At 36.0% G+C, this 20,165-nt stretch overlaps 1 protein-coding gene across 1 annotated transcript; it reads left to right on the forward strand.

Annotated features, from left to right (window-relative positions):
• Positions 1-2,258: 2,258 nt before the first annotated feature.
• Positions 2,259-17,781, forward strand: LOC125658731 (lys-63-specific deubiquitinase BRCC36-like). The gene is made up of 7 exons (XM_056148460.1): positions 2,259-2,498; positions 2,801-2,920; positions 5,907-5,994; positions 7,410-7,498; positions 13,144-13,208; positions 14,766-14,941; positions 17,527-17,781. The coding sequence occupies exons 1-7, from the start codon at positions 2,394-2,396 to the stop codon at positions 17,673-17,675; spliced, it is 792 nt and encodes a 263-aa protein (XP_056004435.1). The 5' UTR covers positions 2,259-2,393; the 3' UTR covers positions 17,676-17,781.
• Positions 17,782-20,165: the final 2,384 nt, after the last annotated feature.

Raw genomic sequence — 20,165 nt, forward strand, 5'->3', positions numbered from 1 at the left:
CGAGCTGGATGGCAGGCAGTAGACATGCCCCGGCTATCGCTAGCACCGTTCCTGTATCCCCTTCCCCCATGGTGATCAGCCCCGTACCTTCTCGCAGACCTTCATTGGAGATGATATTTGGCCAGAATATCAGGAGGATGTGCCTCAGGTACTTGTTCTGGAATACCTCCAGCTTCCTTTCCATGATAGTAGAGGTTTTCCAGCACTCTGAGCCGCATAGGAGGACACTGGAGACATTGCTTTTGAAGATTCTGACCCTTGTGTGGTTGCTGAGACCGAGGGATCTACAAATGATCTTTAGCGCAGCGAAGATTTGATTGGCTTTGGATATCTGGGTGTTAATTTCCTTACTATTGTCACCGTTTGTCCTCACCTTGCTACCCAAGTATACAAATTTCTTTACATCCTCCAATGGCCTCCCACTGGCCACGACAGGGTCGTTGGTTGAGACGTTCTGCCGTAGTACCTGAGACTTCCTGTGGTTGACCTTGAGTCCTGTGGTCCTGGCTGTATCACTGAGACACTTCGTCTTTCTCTGTATCTCCTGATATTTGCCAGACAGTTATCTCAGGTGGTCCGCATAATTCTGATCATCTAATACTGAGGTCATGGTCCATTGTATTCCTTACCTTGGGGGGCACGCTCAATAAGCTAGTCAATTTCCAAGGAGAACAGCATTGGTGATAGGTTACATCCTTGCTTGACTCCTGTGTCTATTTTGAAGGCCTCTGTCAACTGTTTGTTGTGGATGACTTGGCATTCGAAATTCTCATAATGGGACTCGATGCCAATGAGCAATGTACGTGCACATGTAAGTAAGTAATCTATTTATTACCAATTTTGGGCCCAGAAGGAAAACAAATGTACCAGATACAAAATATTAAAAGTCCTAATTCTAGTTGAATTCCCGGGAGTTCAAGCCCCGCTCGTGCTATGACCGCGTCAAACATAGATAGATAATGATTACCCCTTCGCCAAACGCTCAGCATTTAGAAGTGAGAATCACGGGTCTTTCGGATGAAAGGTGAAGATCATGAAAAGTAATCAATCTCATAACTCCTATAAGGAACACAAAATAAAGAGTTGGGCAAACACGGATCCCTGACTATACCAGAGGTGGGATCAGGTGTCTATACGAGGAGGAAACATCCCCTGTCGACCGGATATGACCTTACAAACGGAGGTCTCACAGGCAATGTTTCTGTAAAGAAGTTATGGCGTCATAACTTATTTACATGTATACAGATACATGCTTTAAAGCAAATATATGGTTGGTCAAGAGGGAAATCCCGAATATACCTCCCAAAGCAAGAGATGTTTGTAAAACACATATACCCCCATGGTGCAAAATTGATAAGGGTTATATACACATGCATCATTTAATTGATAGTTGTATCACCAATTCAAAATCAATAGGGGCCATCTATTCCTTATGCTGTACCAGTGTACCAAGTTTGGTGTCAATCAAACAAATAATTCCTAAAATATAGGTGACAATACATGTATATTACTATGTCCAGTTTAATACTTGACCTTTGACCATGTGACCTCAAAATCAATAAAGGTCATCTCCTGAAGATGTAACAGTGTACCAAGTTTGATGTCTGTCAGGCAAAGGGTTTTCAAAATATTGAGCGGACAGCATATTTTACGTCCATTTTGACCTTTGACCATGTGACCTCAAAATTAATAGATGCCATCTTCTCCTGAAGATGTAACAGTGTACAAAGTTTGATGTCTGTCAAACAAAGGGTTCTCTAGACACTGGGTGGTCAGTTTATTCCTATGTCCAGTTTGGTTATTGGCCTTCGACCACGTGACCTCAAAATCAAGAGGGGTAATCTTCTCCCGAAGAAGTACCAAGTTTAATGTCTGTCAAGCAAAGGGTTTTCTAGACACTGAGTGGTCAGTATATTCCTATGTCAGGTTTGACCCTTGGCCATGTGATTATGTTCAATGATTCCTAGATGAGTTTGAGCTGTACATAGAAGATAAAACAAACTTTCAATTGATATTTACCAAAAAAAATCCTTTATTTTGAATATTCATGATGAAATTGTGTATACAAAATACTCTTTTTCTTTGGTTGAAATACAATATACATTTATTGCATGATAGTGAGGGAGATATACTTTAAAGATTTATTCACCCAGAAAAAAATCATATTCCCCGAGAGCAACGGATAAATCTTCAAATTTCCCTCACTATATCATGCAATAAATATATTATTCACAGCACGCTGTTCCTCACGACGCAGTGAGCACTACGTCCACTGCGACTATGCCCTTTGCAACGAACTCTTCTCTGTGGAGGCGAGAATTCCTTTCCGAGAGATTTCCGGTCTGTCGCTGTGAGGACTGACTGGCTGGGCGCTGATTGTTTTATACATTAGAATGGTTGTAGAATGTGTGCATTTGGAGGCCGATGCCTACATGGTGTGTTTAACACATGCATTGTCAACAGAAAGAGAAGAAGTAATGGGATTACTCATAGGAGAGGTAAATATACTGAATGGCGCAGTGACCCAGTTCTCTCAGCTGATCAGCTGAAAGCCGGTCATGCATGGGAAATATGCATTTAAGAAAACCGTTAAAGTAAAGAAAAGATACTTAATAAATACTATTTTGGTTTTATAATAAACAAAGCGCACATATATACAAATGACAAGCCCGGCTAATCTTACACTGGGCTGAAATAGGTCTATATATGGAATTGATGAGCAATCTGCAGGCTAAGCCTATGAAAGAGGCATGTTTTGTATTAAAGAAGCTCGCTCTATATTTCTTTGGGTTTTATTTAGGTTGATGAAAATCGAGCCCTACACATTTACTCAGTTATCATGTTAAGACGATCAGACAAACAGCCAGACCGGGTAGAAATCTCTCCAGAGCAGCTCTCTGATGCCTCTAGTAAAGCAGAGGTAAGTCTGTCTGATGAAAACCATTCCCTTTTCTCCTTAATATAGTTAAGGTTAAAATGGTTGTTAGATGAAATGATAAAGATAACGAACGGTGATCATAACTCCTATAAGGAATGTACAAAATAGAAAGTTGGGCAAACACGGACCCCTGGATACAGTCTAATTAAAACTAGCCCCTATGTTTTATTATTTGTAATACGGCATAACAAATAATAAAACTTGGGGGCTATTTTATTTAGACTGCCCTAGATATACCAGAGGTGGGATTAGGTGCCTAAGAGGGTTAAGCATCCTCTATCAAACAGTCACTTCCGCCGTGAGCCCTATATTTGGATCAGGTAAACAGAGTAATCCTTAGTCAAAATCATTGTGTAAAGAACTGCCTAACTATTGGTATGAAACATGTCAGACAACATGACCCATTGATAGCTAGTTGTCTTGGTGATACTACATACAACACAGAATTAGTTATGGCTAGGCTAGGGATAAAAATTACTTTGGAGTAGAAAATTTTTGGGGTCCAGTTAACAAAAAGAAAAAGGACTCTTGTTTTGCTCCACTACTTGGTTTACCGTTAGAAAGTGTGATGTCCACTTGCTTTGATTTTAGAATATATGTGGGGTTGAACATTTACTTTGTAAGCCAGCTTTGAGTCAGCTTTTATATTTGCCGCAAGTGAGCAGTTAGTTCACTATTGTTTTTGTTTTATTTTTGAATTTTTCACTCTTACAGAGATGTCACCAGCTGTATGTGAAGTTTTACAAATTTAGACCTATGCTTAGCACTCAGAGATGTAGCAGTGAGAATTCTATATGCCAATGCCTGCATTGACATGAGACGTCCATTTTATAGATCATACTCAAAAGATCTGTTACTAGTAATGCTGGGTGCTTGGCAAAGAAACAATCATGACCTATGTGAAATGTGTTAGGTTTAATGAGGCACAGGTGATCGAGAATCTATTCAAGGCCTTTCATTTGCAAGACACGCACCCTTACCATAAGGCTACTGCTTGGCATGTCCAGGTACAAGCAGGGCTTTAACCCTTGACCGCCCTAATACAACTGATGCAAAGCAAACCTGGACAGCATACCCATGGTTTGTTTTGGTCAGCTTTTGTTATGGTTTGCTAAGTATAAACTGATGGAAAACCCATCCACTCCACAATTTCAGTGTTAAATTAGACAAAAATCAGGATTCAGAATCGATGTATTTGCACACATTATTATGAATGACAGTATGAATGGTTTACAGATCCTACATTCAATTGTTATTTGCTGAACATCAATGTATGGGGAAATTTTAATTTCATTATTTTTCATTGGTTGAAGAACTACTGCAACAGCAAGAAAGATAATACCTGAAAATAGATTTCACTTTTACGGTATAGGAGGGAAAGCAGTATTTTTCTCGGGAAAGTCAATGTAAAAATTATCTTGATAAATGTTTCTAGTCTCCATGATTTCAGTTGTATCATGTATCAAGATACTCTGTGACCTGAAACAACTATGATTGATTGATTGAATATTGTTTTATGTCCCTCTCGAGAATATTTCACTCATATGGAGACATCACCACTGCCGGTGAAGGACTGCAAAATTTAGGCCTATGCTCGGCGCTTATGGCCATTGAGCATGGAGGGATCTTTATCGTGCCACACCTGCTATGACACGAGACCTCGTTTTTTGCGGTCTCATCGGAAAGACCGCCCCATTTAGTTGCCTCGTACGACAAGCAAGGGGGTACTGAGGATCTTTTCTAACCCGAATCCCCACGGGATGAAACAACTATGCTGTCACACACAAGTGACATATTAATTGTGTAGCTTACTTATTAGTCCCCTACTAGTTTGTAAAATCGAAGGGGACTATAGCTGTCTTCTCAGTCTGACCCATTGGTTTTCCAGACCTTTTTACGTTATGCTTGCAAGGATTCACTGGAAACTTGCAGTGTAGCTTCAGAGTGGCAAGCTACAGACTAAGTTCGAATTTCGTAATGTTTGATGGATGGATGGTAAAGAATGTACATTTTCATATTCATTGGGATCGTGTTCCAATGGAAAGGCTGTAAGTAGTACATCATCTGAATAGAGGCAGTTGACGAAACTTGGTTGCAGATTGTGTAAAATATCACTTCATTAATTTTACATATCAAGCTCATTAATCGTAAAAGGATCATATCAATGAAAATATATTAAATTACAAGAGTATTTTTCTGTAGTCAGTGAGTGAAGTCTGGTCAGTCAGCAGTACTCAATTTACTGAATTCCTGCAGTTTGACTGTAATCGCGAGTATTCGAAATCAGTCTTCAAACAGTTGATAATAAGTCCTTTATGGGTATTTAAAATGTAGATATGAATGTGATATCAGTGTGTTGTTTTGTGTTCCATTTGCACGATGATTTAAATATTTCCCCCACAGATACCCTGATGTGGTGTTTTTTGAAAGCTCTGCATCGAAACTAGGCAAACAGTACATGTACGTCGCATAATGAAGGAGTATCAAATTTTCTTGGTTGTTTCTATCATTATAGTTATCAGACTCATATTTATTGTGTGACATTTAGAATATATGCTACATGTTTGTTAATTGAAATAAAAAATTATAGAGTTCTGACTAAGTCGATTTCATCCGAGATAAAAACAACATGTGTCAACTGTAACAACAAAACATCAATTTGAAAGTTAACACTAATTCAATTCTGGTAAACATGGTGACTTGCTTCCAGTGTTGTAGGTCACAATTCAAGGTCAAACATCAAATGTACATTTCCTCGAATATTAAGTACAGTTGTCAATCAATGGGGGCGCTGGTAGGGGACATATATTGCTTATAAATGCAATACTCTCAGAATGCTTGTTTGCTTTCAATGTGTTGTCTGCATTTACAGAAGTTATATCAGTTTGGAATCTATTTTCCTGATGTGGAACTGAACTGTCCTCTGTCCATCTGTATATTTTAAGTTTGATTGTTTTGCTTTTGATAGAGACTAGCCCAGCAGTACAACAAACCCTTGAGAGTGTTAGGCTGGTACCATTCTCATCCACACATCACCGTTTGGCCATCACATGTCGGTACGTACTATAATGCTGTCATACATCACCGTTTGGCCATCACATGTCGGTACGTATTGTAATGCTGTCAGGCATCACCGTTTGGCCATCACATGTCGGTACGTACTGTAATGCTGTCAAGGCTATCTCCAGGCTGAGTCAGGTTTAGAATGGAAAATAAAAGACTTACCAATGAAAACCACAAGGTATTGGTTTCATTTGATTTTAATATTTTCATGCCTTCAAGATCAAGAGGCATCTTTTATGCCCTTCTGTCTGTCTCTCTGCAACCATAAGTTTAACTTAATATAAGTTATGAGCATGATAGATACAGGGCTGAGGCTTCCATCATGTGTTCATATTTGCACCATGGGTAGGTCAAATGAAAACCTTGGCTTTGATTCCATATGTTGTTAGAGGATCAAACAGCATGATCTCTGTTATTTGGTTTCTCATCTATAACTTCAGAAGGGTTTGGAAGGTATGTTCATGTTTTCAACAAGGGTTGGTGTAATGTAAAATTACAGGCCTGTGGTTCCAATATCAGAAATTGATATTTGGTTTCTCAGCAATATGTTTATACCAGGTTTCAGTGCATATCAGTTTAGGGCTGGCAAGACACTGGAATGCTCAAAATTGTGCCACAACATCTGGCTGGAGTACTGCAAGAATTTCCAAAAATGAATTATGAAGGACTTCCCAAAATTTGGTGTAGACATCAGTCAAAATATCACATCAAGCCAATTAGCACTGAAGCCCATAGAACAGAATTCATTTACATATTATATTTCAATTGTTCTATAGCGTAAATTCAATCAAATTGTCTGATACAGTACACACTCTGGGTGGTCAGGGTAGGGCTATGGTTTGGATGTAATGTTTTACATGTACAGGGGGAAAATTCAACTGCTTCGGTGATGTGGCCCATGGGTCTTTTGTTTGACTAAAGTTAAGTAGTGGAAACACCCAACTTTTGATAACTGTAAAGTAAATATGGAATTAGTTCTTATTAATTTTCTCTGTTCATCTTGATACTTTAGATTTAGATCTTAATATTGGATTTCCTGGAGGCATGGATTTCGTGGGTAATCTTATCCCACAAATTCTAAACCACAACTAAATACACAAATCATATATATGTTTCAATGTACAGACATCATACCATAAAATGGTATCCCAACGAAAGTGTACAATATTGACAATCCATGAAAATTGGCTCCCAGAAATTTCAATGATTCCACAGTATTTGTTAGTCTCATGAAGTTCTTGCAATATCTTGCTTCTGTGTCTGATCAGATCATGAGATGTTGTTGAACTCTCACTTTGTCTCAACAAAAGCTTTAGATTACATGGAGGTGTGTATTGGTTGCTGAAACAATTTCTGTGTATCAAGCACTATTACCTGCAATTGATATATATTCTTTGAATGTTTGTAGATGTGAGAACTCAAGCAATGTATCAGATGATGGACGAAGGGTTTATTGGACTTATATTTTCTGTTTTCAATGAAGATAAATCTACTAAAGTGAGTCAAAATACATGCACTACATTTTGAATTGATCATCAACTTTAACATCACTATGTGAGTAATTATATATACATCTGCTATTGTTAACATTACACCAGGTATTTCTATATTTACATGTATTTTGAAAGAATTTTGAACAATAGACATACAAATCCCTCCCTTTTTCATGACCACAGCACACTGATTCTGAGAAAAAATAAATGTAGATTAAATGCATATGCTCTTAAGATGAGAAAGACAATACTCAAGAAAATACAAATTACAGACAAGTAATGTGTTGGTGAATCGAGCAGCAATATCAAGTAAAAATGCCACAGACATTAATGAATTGCATAATACCTCATCAGCTGATTTAATTGACCAATGATATCTTATGAATGGAGTGTCTGTGGTATAGAACAGTCCAAACTCAAACATCGGATGGCATTAAAAACATCAGATTGAAATTGTTTTTCGTGCAAAGAATTTCAATTCATTAGGTAACCTGTACATTGTACTTAGGGTTAGATGTCTTTTATTATAGTGATTTGATAAACTGCACCAATTCATCGGCTGTTTAGATAAACTTCTATAATGATGTACAAACAGTCCAAATCATTTGCTTATACATTTGGATTGTTATATTACCCTCATATGCTTACATTAAATCAAAATGGCTGCCTTCTTTATCATAATACACAAATCTACACTTTGTGCAAGTTATTGCCCTTGTCTGCCATCTTCTGGTTAAAAATCATATTTCCCTACATTGGCCTTTGTAATTTTCTTATCTGTAGCTTTGACATCTGTTATTTTTCTATTAATTGCAGTCAACTACAATAATGCCCCAGGGTGGGGCAACCCATTAACTTGTATGAAAGCCTGATAATTAACTAAAATTCACAGTAATAAAGTTTTACATTTTGCAAGATAAAGAAGGAAAACTTGTTTTTTCACCAGTTGACCTTTGACTGACCCTGCAAAGGGACGTAATTCACAGCAAAGTGTTGATACTTGTATTGGTTTGACTTGCAATATGACATCAAGTCCTGCCCTAAAATGAAAGTGTTGCCATTCGTCAGTCAAGCTTGTGAAAAACAGTGAGATAAGGTATTGATTGACTGAAATAACCACCCAATTATGAAAATCAGTTTACCATGATATTAAAAATTCTTGACAAGCAAAGAAAAACAAATGCAAAAGGATTTAAGCCAAAGTTCCAATCTACCATCTTAGGAGAGGGGATGATGGTGAGTGGGTGGATGGGGTGGGGTGGGGGGTTCAAGTTTCAATTTAATTCCTCAGTTCAACCTTTATATCCACTACCTTTACTACTGCCATAGAAAGGGGAGGGGGTAAGCTCCTGGTGTATCAAATTTCATGTGCAGAACAATGAGGTAGATTGAAAAATATGAAAATATACATTACCGGTATTTCTTTATTGTTCATTTCTTGTTTTCATGTATAACTTGCTTGATAATGACAAATTAAAACAGGGTAAAATTATATTTATATGAGGAAAGATTAGCAGCAATGACAGCACTTAACTGGAACTAGAATCAAGGAAACAGTTTCAACTGATTCATACTACAAATTACGTGATAGGCTTGGTTTATCATGATGTACTTTTACTGAGACCACTACTTCCTGTGTTTACATGTAGTCTGTTGTGTACACAGATTAGTGGGAGGCATGGCTGCCTTCATCACACAGCACCCAAACGTGTAAAAAGAAAAAAGAATCTTGGTCTTTAAAGGAATACATGCTCCAATTTTCATGTTAAATTTTAATAATAAAGATGTCAATACTACAGTTTTTTTTATGAATAAAATGAAACAAAAAACTCTGTAAGATGTGCATACGAAAATCTACGTTTGTAAATAGTTTCAAAAGACAGCCTCTCTTTTTAAAGGAACTGGTTCACGATTTTTTATAAAAATATTTTTCATTTTTGATGTTAAACATTGAAAATATAACTCATTTAATGTTGACAGCCAACATTTTGACCTTCTGAATGCAAGAATGATAGCAATATTTTAGCCTTAAATCTGTGTTATGTAAACAAAGACTCGAGTCATTTTATGTATACAAACAAACAAGTGAAATATTGATTTTGTAATATAAAGCATCTTAATTTTGCATAGTCACAAATTTTTACTTTTAGATAACACGTTTCACCCCAAAAACGCTTGAAATATGAAAGATATAATAATACTTAGATCGATATCCATTTCTTTTGAAAATTTCGTAAACAATAACATACCACAATCTTTGCTTACAAAACAAATTATAAACTCTCTAAACTGATCTCCTTTGTGATATTGTATAACCTTAATTTTTATGCCCCCCTTTGAAAAAGAGGGGCATATTGTTTTGCACCTGTCGGTCGGTCGGTCTGTCTGTCGGTCGGTCTGTAGACCATGTGTTGTCCGCTCAATATCTTGAGAACCATTCACTTGATGATAATGATATTTCATTTGTGGGTTAGTTATGAGTAGAAGAGGATCCCTATTGTTTTTCAGGTCAAAAGGTCAAAGGTCAAGGGTCAATCTACTCTGGACATAGGAATATAATGTCCGCTCAATATCTTGAGAACCCTTTGCTTGAAAGACATCAAACTTGGCACACTGGTACATCCTAAGGAGTAGATGACCCCTATTGATTTTGAAGTCATATGGTCAAAGGTCAAGGGTCAAACTGGGCATAGGAATATACTGACCATTCAATGTCTAGAGAACCGTTTGCTTGACAGACATCAAACTTGGTACGCCAGTACATCTTCAAAAGAAGATGACCCCCATTGATTTTGAGGTCACATGGTCAAAGGTCAAGGGTCAAACTGGACATAGGAATATACTGTCCGTCAAATATCTCGAGAACCCTTTGCTTGACAGACATCAAACTTGATACACTGGTACATCTTCAAGAGAAGATGACCCCTATTGATTTTGAGGTCACATGGTCAAAGGTCAAGGGTCAAACTTGACATGGGAATATACTGTCTGCTCAGTATCTTGAGAACCCTTTTCTTGACAGACATCAAACTTGGTACACTGATACGACTTCAGGAGAAGATGCCCCTAGTGATTTTGAGGTCACATGGTCAAAGCTCAAGGGTCACACTAAACAGGAATATACTGTCCGTTCAATATTTTGAGAACCCTTCGCTTGACAGACATCAAACTTGGTACACTGGTACATCTTCAGGAGAAAATTACCCCTATTTATTTTGAGGTCACATGTTTAAAGGTCAAGGGTCAAACTGGACATAGGAATATACTGTCCGTTCAATATCTTGAGAACCCTGTGCTTGACAGACATCAAACGTGGTACACTGGTACGTCTTCAGGAGAAGACGACCCCTATTGATTTTCAGATCACATGGTCAAAGGTCAAGGGTCAAACTGGACATTGGAATATACTGTCTGCTCCATATCTTGAGAACCCTTTGCTTGACAGACATTAAACTTGGTACACTGGTACATCTTCAGGAGAAGATGACACCTATTGATTTTGAGGTTGCGTGGTCAAAGGTCAAGGGTTAAACTGTACATAGGAATATACTGTCCGCTCAATATCTTGAGAACCCTTTGCTTGACAGACATCAAACTTGGTACACTGGTACATCTTCAGGAGAAGATGACTACTAATTATTTTAAGGTCACATGGTCAAAAGTCAAGGGTCAAATTGGACATAGGAATATTCTGTCCGTTCAATATCTTGAGAATCCTTTGCTTGACAGACATCAAACTTGGTACACTGGTACGTCTTCAGGAGTTGATGACCCCTATTGATTTTTAGGTCACATGGTCAATCCACTCTTGACATAGGAAGATATTGTCTGCTCAATATTTTGAATTGATGATACTACTCTCAATTAAATGATGTGTGTGTGTATAATCCTTTTTAATTTTGCACCATGGGGGGCATATGTGTTTTACAAACATCTCTTGTTATGTGAAATCTTTTAAACACATTAGACAGTAGATTTTGATCATTAAAAGTGAAAAAGAAAATTTAGAGGAAAACCATGAATCAGTCCCTTTAAATCCTTTCTTTCCTAAATGACTTAAAGTGCTGACCATGTGACTGTCTTATTAGCATACCACACATGCTATTTTCTCAGCCATTCTTAAATCTGTGATAAAATCTAACGACCCTTTAGTGTTCTACACATGATCTAGTATAATGAACTTAGTCTGATAGACCTTTATTCATATACTGTACGTGTATCTACAGGTCATGAACTTACTGATGCCATTGAATTGTTTTCTTTACAAGGTGCACGCTATGGTAAATGCATACATTATATGTCCAAATTTTAAATTAGTCAAGGAATTTGACCTATTCCTTTCATCTGGGATAAAATTATTTAGTTTATGTTGTACAAGTTATTATATATTACCATTATTATATATCGCCATTATAGATATATAATTAAACCATAAAATTGAATTATTAGTATGTATGTACAGAGAACCATTCGAACAAGTTCTTGACATTTACTATAAGCTCATTTACATGTGTGAAATATCACTGCATGATTAAACAATTAATGACTTGTTTTTGGTCAATATCAACAAAAGAGCATCAAAAGTTGGATTATTTATCTATTTCAGATCTAAAAATCTTGTCTCTTTGTACTGTAATTGTAATGATTTTGAGGAGGGGGGGGGGGTGTAGCAATAACTATGATTTTGACATTTAAATATGGATAGTTTTAAAAAGACTTAGTGTTTGATGACATTAGGAAGATGTAGCAATACTTTTATTTTAAAAAAAAAAATTGTCTCTTTCAATTTTCAATATATTTTCACACATTTGTTTGGATGTGTATATATCGCTCATTAATGTGATGCGAAAAGTACAAGATCAAATTACATTAATTTTGTCATAAATGATTAGAGGAAGGAGACTTTTTTGGATGATTTGTAGGAAATAACAAAGTTCAATGGATGTTTGAATTTAATTCCTCCATGTCTCATTAATACCAATGGCAAATTTCAAGTTGAAGATATTGTAACTTTTATTGCAATAGTTCTCACAGGAAATTAAAGCAGTATAAGCAGCAATCTAATTAAGATTAGATCCTATGATCCACTCATCTACTATCGCTACACATAGTGAAAGTAGATGAGCGGTTCATAGGATCCAATTTTAATTAGATTGTATAAGCCTTGACTGTCTAGTGGTGATTTTTTTAGGGGGGGGGGGGGGGGGGGGGGCTCTGTACTCATCAATTTACACCTACCCATGAAACGGGGGAGTAAGTCAGTGGCAAAAAATTAATGATCTGCTTACAATTAATTTAAATGTAATCTGTCTGACCTGTACATTGCAATTATCACTGGGATAAATTGGAGCTACCTGTATGGGAACAGATGTAAAAGTTTAATTAGCATCATTCCAGAGTTTGAGTGTTTGATACACCAATTCATGGAGTGAATTGAAATTTCTTTCATGAAATGACTCAATTCAAGGTTTTCTGTGAAGTCTGTGTTACAGATTTGGCTGTTTTGTCTGCCCTACATACAGATGAGATGAAATGTCATTGATTGTTGAATCAATTGATGGTACTTAATTTACCATTGTATTGATTTAGATTACATGTGATGTCTTCTGCAGATTTGTAGTATGTACATGTATTATTACATCTTGACAGAGTTACAGACATCAACTGACCTGTTTCCAGTCGGTAAATCAGGCCTTGGATGGATACCCACCTCAGTAAGATGAAATTCTGTCATTGCAGATTAATTCTATCTCATAATGCTTTCAAAAATAATTTCATTCAGGGTATCTTTAAATATTTCAAAAACTCATTTAAACGTAGTTGTTTTTTATGCTATTTCTTCACAGCTTGCATGTATTTGCGTGATGTATACTCTCTTGGCTAATATGGTTTCTTATATAAATCTGTTTTCTCGCAGTTTAAAATTCACTGTTTTTATGTCCATGTAATGTAAATGCTATGACAATGTGTATGTTATTATGTCTCCCCTCTTCCATGGGGAGACATACTGTTTTTTAACTTTCTGTCTGTCTGTCTGTCTGTCAGTCTGCCCTCCATCTGTCTGTCACAACATCTTGTGAAAGCTTCCCCTCCTATTTGGCTTATCAGATAGACTTAAAAATTTGTACAGTGCTTCAATGCCAATTGTAGATGTGCATATTGTTGGGACAGGAGGATCCAGTTATTTTCTTAAAAGTTAAAGTGGATCTAATAGAGGTGGAGGATGTTAAAATAGTTTGTGAACACTTCTCCGATATAGCAAAGCTGATAGACTTGAAACTTTGCACAATACTTCAATGTCATTTGCAAATGTGCATTTTGTAGGGAGAGGAGGATCCAATTTTTATCCTTAAAGTTTTGGTGGATCTGAGGGGTGGAGGGTGTAAAATGTTTATGCCCCCCTTCAAAGAGGGGCATATTGCTTTGAGAACCCTTTGCTTGACAGACATTAAACTTAGTACACTGGTACATATTCAGGAGAAGATGACCCCTATTGATTTTGAGGTCACATGGTCAAGGTTCAAACTAGACATAAGAATATACTGTTTATTCAATATCTTAAGAACCCTTTGCTTGACAGACATCAAACTTAGTACACTGGTACATATTCAGGAGAAGATGGCCCCTATTGATTTTGAGGTCACATGGTCAAAGCTCAAGGGTTAAACTGGATATAGTAATATATTGTCTCCTATATTTTAAGAATTATTTGTTTGATTGACACCAAACTTGATACACTGGTACAGCATAAAGAGTAGATGACCCCTATTGATTTTTAGGTCACATGGTCAATCCACTCTTGATATAGGAAGATATTGTCTGCTCAATATTTTGAATTGATGATACTACTATCAATTAAATGAAGTGTATGTACAGCCCTTTTCAATTTTGCACCATGGGGGCATAAATGTTTTACAAACATCTCTTGTTTGTGAATACTTCTCCTCCTATATGGTTTATCATAATTCATAATGTCTATGTTCCTGCTTATGCTTTCTCCTCCATACCATACAGTCCATTAAGTGCATGTTTCATTTAGAGCATTTTCAATTTGGGGATCTGAGGAGACATTTGTTTTTCATTAAAGTAATCTATAGTATTCACTACATATTTATATTCACAGATCTGGCACACAGTAAAAATAGCTAGAATTAAAACATAACAAAAATACAGCTGTATGCATTATTACTATGACATGTTTGCCTACACGTATTCTGGAATTCAGCGGATTAATACACAAATTTAAGTTTAGATGTTTCTCTATATCACAGGTACGCCAGAGTAGAAGTCCCTCTCCACATTGTCCCAAGCTCAGGGTTAGGAAAAGCCTGTCTGGAATCTCTAATAGAACTTCCCAAAATTCTCTGTCAGGAGGAAGAGGAGGAGTACAAGAAGGCCACTGCTGACCCCGAGCTAGATCTAATTACCAAACTCCAAAACTCCTCAGGTGAGATAAAGCAACTCCAGTCTGATTACCAAACACCTCAGGTGGGCCGAAAATCCACAAGTGAAGTAGAGGACCCAAGTTGGATCTAATTACCAAATTCCAAACTCCTGAGATGAATTAAAACACTTTAAGTTCTGGTATTAAAATTCTCAAATGAGTTAAAACACTATGAGTTAGATCTAACTCCAAAATCCTCAAATGAGCTAAAGGATTCAAGTTAGATCCAATTACCAAACCTTTCAGATAAACCAAACCAATTCTAGGTATATCTAATCAGCCAAATAGTCAAAAGTCTGAACATTATTCCCCTAAGCTTCTCAGTTGAGTTAAAACACTTGTGAGGTAGATCTGATTTCTAAACTGTAAAATTCTTCAAATCAGACAACCCCCCCCCCCCCCCACACAGATCATGATTGTCTCTCACACTATCACATATTACCTGTAGATCATAATTATTAGGACTTCTGGAAAAGGTCAAACTGATTAATTGCAAAAAATTGGCAATGATAACCATACGATGAAAGTTAAATGTTGAAGTATTTTATTTGATCTGGCATATTTGACACCATTTCATTTAATTGTGATGTCAAAAACATATACATACATGCAAGTAAAAACCTTTTTATGATGAGTGTCAAAATGTGAAAAATTGCAAGAAAATTTGGAAAATTTGAATTTCTTTTGTAAAACTTCAATTTTTAGGTGACATTTACTTTCAGATTCTTGATATTTCTTTAAATTTAAGGTCTAATACACCTTATATCGTCAACTGTCATCATATTACTGAAAACATCACATTAAAGAATTTTTTTCTATTTCAAAATCAATGAGCACATGGAGAATTTGATTTGATATACCGTAAACCAACATTTATTTGCTTGTGACAAATTTCCATGAGGTTCACAAGAACCTCTTCATCACGAATATTTCTTGCCGCAAACCAGACCTTTCATGTATCACGTACGTTTCAGATTATCTTGGTTGTGAAGATTAGTCGCCATGAACCAGTTCCTCACTGGCGAATCACAAAATAAAGTTGTCGCAAATAAAAGTCGGTTTACAGTATTTCTACCAATGATGTATCTTTGAGGGATTCATGCTTATTTACAAGAAATGGATCGTGTTTGTGAAGTCACTCTATACTGATAATTAATGGAGAGGGAAATGGTAGGAAAATCTGTAATATTTCATCGAAGTTGAAAAATCTGGGAACTATATTTATGATGTCATATAACCCACAAAACAGTTATATCACCTAGGTTAGAATTTACTATTGGAAGAGTACTCTTTAACAGTAAATTCAAATCCAAGTAAAATATGCCTGTGATGTAACCAGAATTTTATGAGATATCTGTACACACATTGATCAAAATAAAGTGAAATTGTTCTTTTAAAAAAATTAGAGTCATTACAGGGGCAAAGTTAAAGGGACTGATTCACGATTTTACCCAGAATCTTTCTTTTTCACTTTTAAGGATCAAAATCTACTGTCTAATGTGTTTAAAAGAGTTCACATAAAAATTAGAGTTATACATTATCACAGAAGCTCATTTTAGAGAGTTTATTATTTGTTTTGTAAACAAAGATTGCAGTATGTTATTTTTTACGAAATTTTCAAAAGAAATGGATACCGATTTAAGTTTATTATATCTTTCACATTTCAAACATTTTTGGGGTAAATGTGTCATCTAAAATAAAATTTGTGACCATGCAACATTAAGATGCTTTATATTACAAAATCAATATTTGACTTGTTTGTTTGTATACATAAAATGACTCGAGTCTTTGTTTACATAACACAGATTTAAGACTAAAATTTTGCTTTTATTCTTGCATTCAGAAGGTCAAAATTTTTGGCTGTCATTATTGAATGAGTTATATTTTTAATGTTTACCATCAAAAATGAAAAATATTTTTATCAAAATTCGTGAACCAGTCCCTTCAAGTCCATACAATACATAGTAAAATTATTAATTAGAGAGTGTGCCATCAGAAATACTCCATATTATAATAATCCAGACACACTTTAGGTGCCTATCGTTACTTTGTGATCAGTTTTCTCTTATGGTAAAATTTTACTTGCAGAGAATGCCTTTCATTGGACCTAGCATTCTTTCTTCATAAAATTAAACTGATAATATTAATATAGATAGGAGGAATTTTCAATAAATTTGTAATAAAAGTTTGTTAATGCAATAGCTACCACTTGAAGGTCCTGGGTTACATCAATCTAATTTTAATTAGATTGCGTACTCGCATAAGAGGCGGTAGCGGAGATTCAAAACAGCTAATTTTAATTAGATTGCGGGTTACATGTGGCATCAAGTGGCTGCAATATACAAAGCCTTGTACATTTGGTGAAATGTCTTTCCATTACTGATTACCCTCATTTATAACAAAATTCTGCATCGAAGAAAACAGCCATTGCTTGTTGCTTGTAAAATGTCATGATATTTTCATATGTATAAGAGTTGGAATTTTATATCTAAACCTGGGAAAATGTGCTTTACTCAGATACGAAATTCTAACTTCGGAGTTGCTTCCCTTTGGTACCAAATTAAAATTGCAGTTTATTGTTTTTGCAGTGTTTACAAAGTCGCTGTGCCATATCATGGAAGTCATGCATGGGCCATTAATACAATCACTCGAAAGTCGCTTAGAGCAGAATAATGCAAAGATTGCAGAATTAGAAAAAAGGCAAGCAGAAATTCAGAAACTCATCGATAGCAGCTAATTGTTTTTTTTATATTACATGTTGTTTAACAGTTATTTGTTATGAATGTGAAGATATATATACCTGTGTTTCTTGTAAATAATAAAATGCATTTGAAGAAACTATATTTTGTGTTTCATCATGTATAGAATTGATGTTGTAACATTCCTTATCACAAATGAAATTCTTTATTTTAAAATATGTTTTAGGTGGGATTGGATTTTGGTATGGATCAGAAATGATTTGAAATACGCCACATGCTTGTTTGCTCAAGTTCATTTCACTTTTCATCCATTGATATCAGTAGTTCAGATCATATAAAAGATGCCTTATAATTGTATGGAGAAAATGCACCAGAATCTTTCCGCTGTTTATGGTACTGTAATACTTTTGCTGCAATAATGTAGCCCTCTCTGATTTTTTTTTGTTGTTGTTGTTGCCGAAAACGTCAGAATAAACAAAATTGGATAGGGTTACATTATTGCAGCTACGTAATACTGTGTAAGATGGGGGGAGGGGTTTCACCCCACCCCCTTTTTGTGATATAGTACTGTAATAACTGTGACTTATAGTTCCTGTTATTGTAACGCCGGCACTATGTTGACTACTTTGAAAGTGTCAGCTGAGTTTGCTCTCAGCACGACTAGACTAATTACAGGACGAGTTGGAGAATGCCTTGGGTAGAATTGTATTACAGTGTATACAAAGGACTAGAATAATTTATTACTTTCGTAGATTTCGTCCAAAAATATTTATGCGTGCTTCACTTGGCTACTCCGAAATGTGTGATGTTAATTTAGATCTACTTTTGGCTGTAAATACAACATTTTACAACGGGGCACTCTCTTTGCCACACGGTACAATGCAATGGTTAGGCAACATGGAAGTTGTCTTGCTTGAGATTCGGGACTTCATGTGATCCTCGGAGACATTTTAAAAATGAAAGGTAGAACTTGTTCGTGAAGAACAGAAATTTGTTGTGTGTTGGTTTGCTATAGCACATAACTGGCATGGGTATTCCGATGTTGGCCAGGGGTAGCAGGCAACAACTTTGTGCAGCACCCTTTGGCGGAGGTCCGTGCTTCTAGACCAATATTCACATCAAAATATACAGTTGGTATGCTATATTGTATACGAAAATGTTTGTATACCAACATATTGGATCAGATTACACGTTGTGTCATAATTAAAAAGGTATCCAACATACAGATGCTTCTAAGGGAAATAATGCTTGCAGCGTTTTCATTAAGATATGTCTGACTTGATTTTTAAATGCCAAACAATTGAATTTATTGACAAAGAAATGTAAATTGAAAGCAAATGTAACATTCATTTTTAATTATTAATCGCAATTTTTTCAGTAAACATTTTGTGTCCCAACTCGTGCATGGTCATCATTAATAAAGCATTCAACTTTTGTCAGAAAAATCGATTCACTTCCTGGATTTTCAGACATTTACATTAATTATAAGATATGGTACTGTAATCGAGCCAATATATAGAAGCAGACATTTTCGTGTAAAACATGATACCAACACAAAGCAGAGGGTTGACAACTGGAGAAATCACGCCGATATTTGACTTAGGTTCCCAAACAGCACTTGGCGTAAAATGAGCCTTTTCATCAATGATTGTACTCAATATCACTTTCTTTTGCATGGCCACAAGCATACATGCATGACCGCAACTACAAAACTGTACATCTTCATCCATTTAAAAACTGGCCAGTGTGCACTTAGGAATTATTTAGAACGTTGATTTTCATATTCAAAAGTCTCTCAATGGAAGGTGTAAATGGGGTGTATTGATTTCTGGATTAGTGCCTGGACATGCCTTTCATCAGTCCTCCACATACCATACGACTGTCATCTACTGGGTCGAAATTATGTATTCTACTCATTTATATATAAATCAAGTGCTACGTAAATTCCTCAGGCCAAAATAAAATACATGTGCGTTTCCGGTTTCCCAACCCTACCTACTTTTTTGCTACAACCCTAAAGATTTTATTGGCAATAAATAAAGATCTGCAATTTTCAAACTGATTTGTATTTTTTTTTTTTTTTCGCATTCAAGTTTCTCTGATTTATATTTTGACTACTATTGATCTTCAAAATGTGTGAAAAGTAATTGTAATGTATAGAGACATATTTTCAAAGCGGACGTATAACAAGAGTACCGCCAACGGTACATAATACGCCCGTAAAAAGCTAGTATAGGGTGTTTTTCTTACACCATGATTTACAGAACTTGGTTTTAAGTAGTATCAGCAATCATCAGGGTGTGACATACTTTCATGTACTGTCTATGTAATATTTTCACTTAAAATAAGGTGTATGTGTACCAAGATTGATGGACCTATCCCCAACGGTTCGGTCTGTATCCTGCTACTACGACCTTGACCTTGAGAAACAATAGGCATCCTCCATTTGGCATGGGTGTATGTATACCAAGTTTGACGGTTCCAGCCCATGAAAATTTATAAGCATCTTCCTCTCATCATGGTGATCA

Source organism: Ostrea edulis, chromosome 9 (genome assembly GCF_947568905.1).
Source record: "Ostrea edulis chromosome 9, xbOstEdul1.1, whole genome shotgun sequence".
Taxonomy (NCBI): Eukaryota; Metazoa; Mollusca; class Bivalvia; order Ostreida; family Ostreidae; genus Ostrea; species Ostrea edulis.

Bases quoted from the DNA above. Each gene is read 5' to 3' on its own strand.
- LOC125658731 (XM_056148460.1), top strand. From the start codon at position 2,394: ATGGTTGTAGAATGTGTGCATTTGGAGGCCGATGCCTACATGGTGTGT. The intron at 2,499-2,800 runs GTAAATATACTG...GGTTTTATTTAG, and splicing joins TGGGATTACTCATAGGAGAG to GTTGATGAAAATCGAGCCCT. The intron at 7,499-13,143 runs GTGAGTCAAAAT...ACATCTTGACAG, and splicing joins ATGAAGATAAATCTACTAAA to AGTTACAGACATCAACTGAC.